We start from the raw sequence: 12,462 nt of genomic DNA, 5'->3' as shown, positions 1-12,462 counted from the left end.
AATAACAGAGAACTCGTCTACCATACTACTTGCTCATTAGTAATAATGATCAAGTTAAGTCGGAAAATACAGTTGAATATAGAATTTCGGATCATGAAACAATTAGTTTCAAAGTGCCAACAACAAAATTTTGCAAAATGAGAAGTTACTCTACTTTTACCTCATGGGAATACTATGGTTCCGAAAACCTTTCAAATAAGCTAAGAACATGCGAACTGAAGTAATGCAAGCACTGACATATGTGAAAAGAACAAAAATACAACTGAGAAATAAATGGTATGACCGTGAGCTTACAGCTCTCCATAAAAGATAAATTGAGCTATATAATATTGCCACAGAAATAGGATACTGGGATGAATACAATGTATTAAAGAAAATATACAAAAGTACGATTATGTATAAGAAGAAGATGTATATGGAAGGCATAGCTCGCAGCAGTAACGGAAACATTAAACGGATGTGGAAGTGTCTGAAAGACCTCGCAGAGCTTACAGATAACAAAAAACATATCACTAAGATAGTAATACATGGCGAATGCCTCGATAATGAGTATCATATAGCTAATGCCCTAAACAATTTTTTTGTACAGAGCATAGTCGAAATTAGTGATAGTATCGAAGAAATGTCTACTGCATTCGAACTAAACGTTGATCGCTCGATCGCAATAGAACCATCTCTTTTCACTGACATTGTGTTAGATGATATAATTAATATCACAAAAGCTTTTAAAAATAAATATGGCGGAGAAAAGCTTTTATCTGAGGGTGTTTTCAAGGAACAAGTAACTTTTACAAAGACATAATAAGTGAGTCCCTAAATAATGGCATTGTTCCAAACTGCTGGAAAGTTTCAACAATAGTACCTGTGGAAAAAGTAAAAAATACAGTGAAACCGGAGGAGCTACGGTCCATCAATACGTTACCCTCAGATGAGACAATTATGGAAATGGTGGTGGATAATCAATTGGTGGCATACCTAGAAAAGCACAAAGTTATTATACCAGAACAGTCTGGATTCAGGAAGAGCCATTCTTGTGAAACAGCACTCAACATGGTTATTGCAGAATGGAAAGAAGATATATCAGATATAAAAGTTGTGGTGTCTGTCTTCTTAGACTTGAAACGGGCCTTTGAAACAGTTGATAGACGGGAATTGTTTAATGTTTTGTTCAAAACTGGTGTCAGAGGAAAGACTTTGGATTGGTTCCGAAGTTATCTCAGTGACAGAAAGCAAAGGACGGTAATTGGAAACGCGGTATCATCGGTTGTGGATGTAGATATCGGATTGCCACAAGGTTCAGTACTTGCACCGATACTATTTACATTGTACATAAATGATATAAAAAAATGCTTAAAATATTGCAATATACGTCTATTTGCGGATGATGCACTGCTCATCATCAGTGAGAAATATGCCGACTGTGCAACGCAAAAGGCACAAGAAGATCTTGAGCCGGTTGTGCCTTAAAAAATTGAAGTTAAATATAGATAAGACTAAGTTCATGGTATTTTGCAAACACCAGAACATCATACTTAATAACGATTTAAACAATATAACCCTGAAGATAAAAAACAATATTATTCAAAGAGTAAATGAAATGAAGTACTTAGGAGTTTTTATTGATGAAAACCTGAATTTTGGAGAACATATAGATTATCTTGACAGAAAAATTACGCAGAGAATAGGATTCATGTACAAAACATGCAAACATATTAGTCAACGTCATAAAATAATGGCGTATCGTTCAGTTATTGAGCCGCACTTTATATACTGTCCTACAATTCTGCTGATAGCGCGTGATATGCAAATTAAAAGACTACAAATACACAAAACAAAGCAATGCGATTTATATTAAAATGTCCCCAAAGAACATCAAAAACTATAATGCTGAATCGGTTAAACTGGCTTAGTATAAAACAGTCAATAAGTTACTTCACTTTGAAATTTATACATCTTGTAAGATTAGGAATGCTACCGAGTTACCTGAGCAATAAAATATTATATAATCACGAGATCCATAGTTATGGAACTAGGTACTGCAATAATATAAGACTGCCTAGAGTAAGAACAGAGTTCGCAAAGAAGACTTTAGAATACACTGGTTACAAAATGTACAATGAACTACGTACTAAGATAAAAGATTGTGAAAATATTAAGTTGTGGTGTCTGTCTTCTTAGACTTGAAACGGGCCTTTGAAACAGTTGATAGACGGGAATTGTTTAATGTTTTGTTCAAAACTGGTGTCAGAGGAAAGACTTTGGAATGGTTCCGAAGTTATCTCAGTGACAGAAAGCAAAGGACGGTAATTGGAAACGCGGTATCATCGGTTGTGGATGTAGATATCGGATTGCCACAAGGTTCAGTACTTGCACCGATACTATTTACATTGTACATAAATGATATAAAAAAATGCTTAAAATATTGCAATATACGTCTATTTGCGGATGATGCACTGCTCATCATCAGTGAGAAATATGCCGACTGTGCAACGCAGAAGCACAAGAAGATCTTGAACTGGTTGTGCCTTAAAAAATTGAAGTTAAATATAGATAAGACTAAGTTCATGGTATTTTGCAAACACCAGAACATCATACTTAATAACGATTTAAACAATATAACCCTGAAGATAAAAAACAATTTTATTCAAAGAGTAAATGAAATGAAGTACTTAGGAGTTTTTATTGATGAAAACCTGAATTTTGGACAACATATAGATTATCTTGACAGAAAAATTACGCAGAGAATAGGATTCATGTACAAAACATGCAAACATATTAGTCAACGTCATAAAATAATGGCGTATCGTTCAATTATTGAGCCGCACTTTATATACTGTCCTACAATTCTGCTGATAGCGCGTGATATGCAAATTAAAAGACTACAAATACACAAAACAAAGCAATGCGATTTATATTAAAATGTCCCCAAAGAACATCAAAAACTATAATGCTGAATCGGTTAAACTGGCTTAGTATAAAACAGTCAATAAGTTACTTCACTTTGAAATTTATACATCGTGTAAGATTAGGAATGCTACCGAGTTATCTGAGCAATAAAATATTATATAATCACGAGATCCATAGTTATGGAACTAGGTACTGCAATAATATAAGACTGCCTAGAGTAAGAACAGAGTTCGCAAAGAAGACTTTAGAATACACTGGTTACAAAATATACAATGAACTACGTACTAAGATAAAAGATTGTGAAAATATTAATAAGTTTAAAGTAAAATTATTTTTATATTGTAAAACACTTAATATTTAATGAAACAAATGTTTACTTAACATCAACTAGGTCTTACAGACCGTAAGAAACAAATATAATAATAATAATAATAATAAAGTGGTCAAATTTTCCTGACATATTTTTTAGGTAATTTCTGCAATATTTGGAATTAAAAAAAAAAAAACAAAATCACAAAAAAAACCAACTGTTCATCCACCCATTTTGACCAATTTTTCATAATATCTTCCAGATAGCGGTTTCGTTGTACTCCAAGGTACCACATATTGGACAGATTTGTTTGTGAGACATTTCTTATTTCAGACTGAGTCCGTGAGCAGCATCGATTCAGATGATTTGCTATTTTTTGTGCGCAAAAAACATGTAAAAAGTTCTTCCCGACATATGCCAAAATATGAGGTAATTCAAAAACAATATTTTGGTTATACATTTAATTAATATTAATATCGTACGTAAATGGGGCAGACCGAAGTGGATGTATTTCGCAAGGACTCACGTAAACTACCAATCGGCGATCCCGACGTTGACTGGGAAGAGACTGTCTATTTAAATATGGTTATACATCAATTTGATTATACACTTACATTAGCTATTTGTACACGCACATCGCCAAAGGAATTGCAGGTGCTAAGGCGCCATTCACAGCGCGTCTATGCCAGCCCAAGTCGACGGAAAATGGATACCAAAGGAGAAGGCGAGGAGATTACGTACCCGCATATTTGCTTTATGGTTGATAATTTCGATGAGGTATTGTTAATAACGCATTATAAATAATACAAATAAAAATACATATGTATTTTGCAGGTCTTTAGCGATATATTAGTGAGAGATGGTGAAATGGTATGCGTTGAATTGGTCGCCAACGACAAAGATGGTGCTGTTCAAGGTGTTATATTTCTAGGTTCTATACGTTATGATGCACTGAAAAAGGTTTATGATGCAAGGGTAGGTTTTATATATAAATATTGAGATAAAGAGAAAATTTTTGATTTAAAGTGTTTAATTCCTTTCATCAGCAATCTAGTCTCAGTTCAAAAGTTGCGCAACGCATGTCCTTCGGCCTTTTCAACAGTGGAGCGGGTGTACAAACGCGTTGTGAATTTGTACGCATGAAGGGACCACAGGGCAAAGGTCATGCCGAAATGGCTGTCACTAAGCCTAAAGGTTCCGGTGTAGAGACGCCAACAAGCGAACCAGGGTATGTACAGTAAAAATATAGGAATATTCAATTTCATCTAGAGCAAGTGCAAATGCTAACATAAGTTATTATCAAAATAGCCATATGGATCTACTATAATTTTAGTCTGGACATAAGCGGAATAATGGTGTAATCATTAAACGTTCGTGAATTAAATTTCAGAAGACGGCATAATTTTTGCCCTTTGTTTCATTCTATACAAAAAGAGCAGAAAATGTAAATATTATCAGTTGTGGTTCTTAGAGGATGGATATAGGGGCTAAAGACACCTCACTGACCCTAAAAATTTGAATGTACCAAGAAATACAAATAAATATATCTGATAATTTTGCGAAAGTTCAAAGTACTTTCGTCTGTCTTTATGCGTTAGGCATGTCAGGCTTCCTTGGAGTCAATTAAGTGAAGTGAATGACAACAGCCTTATAATTGACTATAGACCACGGCTTAGAATATAGCACCGGTAGTTATGCCCGTCGTGAGAGGCGACTAAAATACCAAACTATAATATATAACTTCACCAACCCAATTGTCAACCTCACATACCCATGGCGAATACTGTTTCCTTAACAGCCGAGGCTCTGGGGACCACAATTTCCTTATGGATCAAGGGGGTGGGAGGCCGGTATGGCCTAGAAGGTTTCATGTGGTCATACCAAATCGTTCCCGAAATGGCCGGGCTAGTAACTTGATGGTGCTTGTTACTGGAACGTACCGGATTTGCATCCAGCAAAGGACCACCAACATCGATAACACTCCCCAAGGCCTTCGGGGAGTGTCCTTATCGCTACAACAACAATTGCCGACAGAATTCCCAACTTCCCTGGGAATCGATACCAGGTCCAAGCATTGAAATTATAAAATAGTCCCTAACTTTCTCTTTTCCATTCAATCATTAAATCAATGCATCCTTGAAAGATAATCAGAGCATTTTTGGACAGTTTCTTCTTTTGGACACTTTTCTCCCGTTCGCTTTATCGAAAAATAAGAATATCCTGCACATTTGCTCCCTCTTATTGTTGAAACATTTAAGAGCCTAAGAAAAAGGAAAAGGAAATACTCGTTTTTACATTGCCAAAAATATGAGACTCATAACATCTTAACTATAGTATGTACATAATCCTTTACATATTGTCATTCTAATTCTTTTCTTATAGTTTTTGTGCTACAGATATGTGGGATGATTGGGAGGAAGAAAACGATGATTACTGTACATATCGTCATCAGCGTCGTCTAAGTGATCCCAGCGCTAATTTAAATAATTTTTCAAGATACGCCTGGCGTACCAAAGGTACTGCAGATAGGGTTGGTGGTACTGCGGCCTCTAAGGCGCGTTCCGAAAATGAAGGACTAGATTCGCTGGCGAATGAAGTATCAGAAATTGAAGCTGGTGATTTGCGTGATGGTAAATATATCCAAATATACATTTTAAACATTTTCGTATTCGTATTTTATATGAAAATAGTTTTTAATTTCGTTAAAATAAAAAAAGCATATAACTTTTTTTACTATCGCTTATTTTTTTTTTAACATAATACTGTAAAGTAAGCATTCTCTTACGCATTGTTATTTTTTATTTTGTACTTTTGTAAAATTACTAAAAACACGATAGCTCATTTTTCATTATCATACGCTGCAGCACTTTTAATACACAATTTTGTTATTGCATGCTTATAAAATGTAAATATACATATATGTATACCTTCTCACATGCATATATATTTGTTATAGTTTTCGGTATGCATTTGTCTTTTTTTCTAATATTTACCATTCCACTTGAAATCGGTTCTCCATAGGAGGCACTGCGTATGACCAACAAACAAAACAAAAGTTGCACATACGCAGTGTACTATCACCCAGTTCTACTTTCACTTAACTCTCTTCACGTTTAAGTTACAAACTTCCTAATGAAGATGGAAAAAATATCATCGAAACGCGTAGAAGGAAAATAAAAATGTGTGTTTTATCTTTAAACTATCGGCCGAAAATGACCGCATATTTAAAGTGTTTTCTATCACTGATCCGTATAACAAGCCTAAGGCAGTGTTGTTGTAGCTTTAGGTAAAACACACTCGCCAAATTTTCAAAGTTGTTGCCGAAGTGGCACTGCTCTGCTGATATATATTTCGTATCTTCTCAAAAAAGCTGCTCACGAAGAAAAACAATAGATCGATAGTGAGAGGTCCAAGGCCATTACATGCGTAGATCTTTAATCGAGATACTGATGTTCTTAATCGGCACAACCACTCGCATGATTCTCATCACGTTGGACCATGCTGAGGTTATTGTTGTGTAGATGGTTTGTGCCGAGTTGGAACATGCAGGCGTACCGTAAAATGTTTACAATTAGATAAGGTGTAGTTAAGGCTGACACATAGTTTGGACACTTAACCGCTCTTTTAAACTCCGCTATCTTAAGCTACTATTTGTTTATAATCTTACTGGCCTATTTGGATGGCAACCGACGTTCAGTACGATTATTTATTCACGCAATGAAGCCACTTTACTTTGACTATCATTCTCCTGCCTTTCTTTCACATTAGGTGGCACGATGTATCTCCAAGAATCTGTATGGAGGACTTATAAAATCAAGAGGATCTTAGACTTTCTAGGTTCCCGCTTCATATCTGGCAAAGGACTGTGCCAGCAGCGCTTAGGGTTTAGGGAAGGCCGTCTCCATTATTTTTTTTTTATAGCTAATGTATGTTTGTTCCAAATAGAAACCGATTCGGGTTATAAGTACAGACTTTAGTTAAGGTATATTGCAATTAAAGCTAAATTAAGTTAGGTTAGGTTAAGTCATGTTAAAGTGGTCGACCAATAAAATCCCCACATAGGCGGAGTGTGTCCATATTGTTATTAGAATTTGTCTGACGATCAAACGGAGACCCCTGCTAACTACACGGACTTACATATGTTATAAAATAACTCAGTTTTCGTGACAAATACGAGATGTTTCCTAGGAGCAATGTCTAGTTGTTACTTCTCCCAAACGGACTGGGACATCTGCCATATATGCAGCGAATGCATAACCCTCTCTTATGACCGGGAACACAGTACAGTTGTACGCTTCGCCCTGAGCGAATTCTGTGTAAAGCTCGTTTGTATTCCAGGACACTTCCTCTCGCCTAGCTCCGCCTGAACGCCACTTTTGGAATTGATCGGGAATTTTGAAAGCCTCAACCTCTTGCGTAAATTTGAAACTAAAGGTACATGCGACGCCACTGCTTGAATTTTTTGCATTTATGTTTTTCTTGATAATTATTTATAAGATTTAAGCTTGCTTTACACTTTCATATTCTACCACCCTTCCTACTAATTCTTGTTATTGTAATGTGTTGCTATTCTATTGAAACATTTTATTTTCACTTTACATTAGAGCAAATAAAATAATATAAAAATTGTCACGAAAATAAAATCTTCTGCAAAAAAGAAAAACACATAGTATTCAATGCAAACATAAGCGAAAGTAAGAAAAATTGCCGAGAAAGCAGGACTTGGATTACACACATTTATTTCATTTGTATACATTTTTATCAAATTCATCAACAGTCATTTAAAAGGAATTTGATAATTAGTAATTGCATATTTAGAAATATATTTTTTTATCATTTAAGTTGGTCTTTTGGATTAAAATATAATTCCCCGGATGTGTGCAGTCCTAAGTTTTATTATGTTTTTGCAACATTTTGTACATCTTAAGATACAATATACATTTTCTCTTCCTAAATACTTATTTTAAAACAAAAAAGATCTTTCATTGTGCCTTAAAAAAAATTTATAGGAGTATATCTGTACTTATTTGTAATCGACCCATTCTTATAGAAAAGACTAAGCTCGGGCGAAACCGAACTGAATAGACCCAGCTGTGTGCTCTCATATATATTAGGTACACATTAAGAAGAAATATCACGAACATTAAATGATATGAAAACTGAAATATACACAAAAAAACAGTCAAAGAAACAATATTTTTACAAAATCTCATTAAAATTTGTCGCTTTTTTACGACTTTGGTATTGAATGTTTTGAAAACAGGCGCACCAGGACTATTTACAGTAATTTTTTAACTTTTGTACTTTGAACTAACATATGTATAATAGTGATTTAGTTACAGCAAGAAATACATTGCCAATTTTTAACCGTTTTAATAAAATCAAAGTTAGTTTAGTTTCTTCTACTAAATTTAACTTAATGTTTACTAAGCTTTTTGCTCAAAGACAATATTTATACCAAATTTCGATAGTATTGGCCGACTTTTGTTCGATTCATTAATAGTGTTGTAGAGAGAATACCTAAAAAAGCGGCGGGTCCACGCGTAATTTCCGCAATTATTAAATTAATCTTTGCCATACCATACCATGCCGCAAATTTTTCCTGTCATTATACTTGGAAAAAATTTTTTTTTGAGGGGACGTGGTCATCAACCGGTGTTGCTAATTTCCACAAAGTGTATATATATGTAATAGCAAGGACAACCACTATGCCAAATTTCATCTTCATTTTCTTTTGATTTACGGTTTGCGAAACTTGTAACTTTTCTTTCTTTGCGAAAATTTTACCAAACTTCAAGTAGTTGTCTAAAGTCAACCTACTTGTAAAGTTTCATCACTTTATTGGTCTTTGGTAATTTTTCGAAATTGATTTTGTTAATTTCTACAAGGTGTGTAGCTATGTATATTATTGCAAGGAAAGCCTCCATGCCCAATTTCAATATAATCAGCCCAATTCTAAACAAAAAATCCCTACGAGTTTCTTCACTTCTCCCATTCCTCTTATACTGAGCAATGTTCGAAAAAGGGAAACCCGATTAATGGAGAAAAGTAGGTATTATGAATGTGATTGAAAGTGAGATTTCTCTGGTCCTGGAAGAGGTTGGGCATGCCGCTCTCCACCTGCAAGCTCAAAATAAAGGAGGTTCTACTGATGGAAGCGGGGGTCAGGTGGAAGCACCATGATAGATGCCACACGGCAAAACTCACACGGCCGGAATGGAATGAGAAGAGATTGCGTGAGCTTCTCACCCTCCGCAAGAGGGATCTTTCCTTAGTTGTGGGTCTTCTCACACGTTTGTATTGGACCACATTTATTGTAGAAGCTGCGGCAACGAAGAAAAGCCTGAAACTGTTAGGCATCTACTCTGCGAATGTCCAGCGCTCGGTAGAAGAAGGCAACGTTTTATGGGCAAGATGTTTCTCGAAGATCTGACTTATATAGCTGACGTTGAGTTAAGTTCCCAAACTCAACGAAGTGGTTTGATTAGGAGAGTAGGAACAAATCCATGTGGTTTCACAATGGGCCTATGAGGGCTTAGGTGTGCCGCTCCGACTCGGACGGCAGCCACTTGAACCTAACCTAACCTTCACATGTTGAATTAAAGATAATGTATCAAAATAGTTCAAGTTTACTGTTTCTTATAACAAAAGACACTACTTTGTATAAATTTGTGCTAAAATACATTAACATTATACCACAAAACTCCTTGTTACAGTCCAAAAGTATATACATAAATAAGCAACGGAAGAGTTCTTAGCAAATTTGATGCGGATATCCAGAAATTGCGCAAGGCTTTTTTAAGAAGGCTTCATTCGATTTTGACATATGGCGAAAGAGGAATTCAACTCGGCGTGGTCGCCAGAATATTGTTTTGCTGAATGGAAGCAGGCAACTCCAGCGGATTTGTGTTATGCCGCATTTTCCCGAGGAATTTTTCCGCGGGAATAACAAAATCCGCGAGAACAAAATTCCGGGGAATATTTAGAATTGGGCTGAATATCTTTATAACTCTTTGATTTATGGCTTATAAAACTTTTAAAATTTCTTCTTCTAAATGTGGGCGGTGCCGTGCCCATTTTCCAAAATTTTAACCAATTTCTATTTTTTTGTCGTACAGTCTACCCCCATATCAACTTTCATTACGGTATCGATCTTTGGTAATAAATTATCGTATATTTTCCAATTTTTGAGATTCTGATATCCATTTTTTTTAGTGGGCGTGGTAACAAGGTATCTTCATCGTCAATATGCTATCTTCATGGACTTTTGATTTACAGCTCGAAAAACTTTTCCATTCCAACCCACGTATCACGTTTCATAACTTTTTGGTTTTTGGTATTAAATTATCGAATATTTTTTCCATTTTTCGAAATATCAAAAAAATGGCGTGGCTTTCGTTCGATTTTGTCTAATTTCAATACAGATTTGTTTTGGGTCAAGACAAGTGCAATTATATAATAATATGCTGATAATTTTGATAGAAGGAAGCCTAAATCTATCTCGATTACATTATCCAACCAAGTATAAGTATACGCTGGATATAAAAAATTCATATCTGAAAAATTCTGTTCAAAAAATAGTATCTCAGTGAAATTATTACTAATTACTAAACTGTTTCAGCCCGTTAAAAAGGTTGTAACTGAAAAAGTAAGGTTGTCGACATTGAGGATATGAAGCCATTCCCACAATTCATATAGGACTTGCTATAATACTGTAACGAATTTTAGAGAGTTCCTAACTATTTCGCAGCTTCTGTTAACGTTCGAATCTCTGAACTGTCGAATAAATAACTCAAATATTTTGTATAGCAAACCGTTCTTTATTTAGACTACTTTGCGAGTATTGCTTCACAATTACAATTATCGCGTACTTCACTAATAGCGTGTTTAAATCAAATTGATTGATTATCTCATGCACCGTTCTGCTTTTATACTCTCAGTTAGCGTCGTTCACCTATTTCTCCTAAGGCCTAGACTTTTCACGAACATGCCTTCTGGATAATATAGTGATGTTAGACATGATAATATTCGCCACAATACAGTTTACGGATTTTCCTCAGCTAAAATACGACGTAAAACGTTGTCATTTAAATCAAAACGGCTCGAAATACGAAATCAACTTCGCTTCATGTCGATTTTGCCAGAAATTACCCCTTACTGGCTTACTTGAAATCAAAATTTCTATTGTCAACATGTTGGCAAATCGTTTTCGTTTATCAACTGGTGTCCCTTCGATTGATAATGCCATACCATGTGGATATAATGAAACTGTATTTTAGTTTAGTTTTTTGACACGAACGACTTTATGGACTTAAAACCTTTAATGTTACGCAATGGGAACGCATTAAACACCAAATAGCCATCCTTTCGGTTTAAGGCAGTTTTTGATGTGAGCCTTTTCGAAAATTAAAACCAAGCACTGGTAATTGTGCAATAGAATTAAAGTTGCGTGTACGATATTGGTATCAAACAAGACCAGTTGCTGTAATATCGCCATGAATGTTAAATTAGGTACTACCAACCATCAAACGAATATTTGTCAAACCTTCGAACCCATCCAACTTTGAATAAGTTCGCATGCAGAACAGATATTTTCTCAATATTACTATATTGCTAAACAAAAAAATGCCCCTTTTGTTGAGAACGTTTCGGATTTCCATCAGCCCAATTCTAAATATTTTGTTCTCGCGGATTCTTTTATTCCCGCGGAAAAATTCCTCCAATTCTTTTCTCTTAGGGAGAGCAATAATTGGGGAATAGGAATTTCGAATTTTCGAAGTCAGCTGTTTTGTCAATTGAAATTTCGTTCCGCGTTTCTTATTTTGTTTAAAAAATTGGAAAGTTTAATTATTGTTGCTAATTTGTTTGAAATTAAGAAATAAAGTATATACAATACACAGTATTGCATTTCATATGGTATTCACTGAAATGAGTAATGAATTGGCGCCACAGAAGCATCAACAGAGGAGCATAAGAAGAAGAAGAAGACGGGATAACACAAATCCGCTGGAGTTGCCTTCTTCCATTCAGCAAAGTAATTTTCTGGCTGTCAATTTTTTATTCAGAATACGAGGAATGGGAGAAGGGAAAAAATTCGCAAGAAATTTTTGTTTATAATTGGGCTGCATATGTATAGTACTTTTGAGAAATAACGGAGACTACAAATTCATCACAAATATAAAGGTTTATTGGGTAGTGTTAACAGGTAAGGACTCCAGCTATTAGAATTTGAACAATTTTCCGTT

General features: G+C 35.1%; 1 protein-coding gene and 1 pseudogene across 2 annotated transcripts in view; one reads left to right on the top strand and one right to left on the bottom strand.

Moving 5' to 3' along the window:
- LOC137244057 (chitooligosaccharidolytic beta-N-acetylglucosaminidase-like) overlaps positions 1–12,462 on the bottom strand; it is a 70,902-nt pseudogene that overhangs the window by 42,873 nt on the left and 15,567 nt on the right.
- Positions 1–12,462, top strand: part of LOC137244056 (uncharacterized protein KIAA0930 homolog) — a 35,404-nt gene that overhangs the window by 7,796 nt on the left and 15,146 nt on the right. For both annotated transcript variants that reach the window (XM_067772536.1, XM_067772538.1), the window contains exons 2-6: positions 3,480–3,646; positions 3,713–3,994; positions 4,052–4,192; positions 4,264–4,445; positions 5,600–5,847. In XM_067772536.1, coding sequence (XP_067628637.1) covers positions 3,480–3,646; positions 3,713–3,994; positions 4,052–4,192; positions 4,264–4,445; positions 5,600–5,847 — 1,020 coding nt within the window. The remainder of the gene's footprint in view (positions 1–3,479; positions 3,647–3,712; positions 3,995–4,051; positions 4,193–4,263; positions 4,446–5,599; positions 5,848–12,462) is intronic.

This window comes from Eurosta solidaginis, chromosome 3, assembly GCF_040869045.1.
Source record: "Eurosta solidaginis isolate ZX-2024a chromosome 3, ASM4086904v1, whole genome shotgun sequence".
NCBI lineage: Eukaryota > Metazoa > Arthropoda > Insecta > Diptera > Tephritidae > Eurosta > Eurosta solidaginis.
The sequence above is the reverse complement of the archived record's forward strand: the minus strand, read 5'-3'. Positions and strand labels throughout refer to the sequence as shown.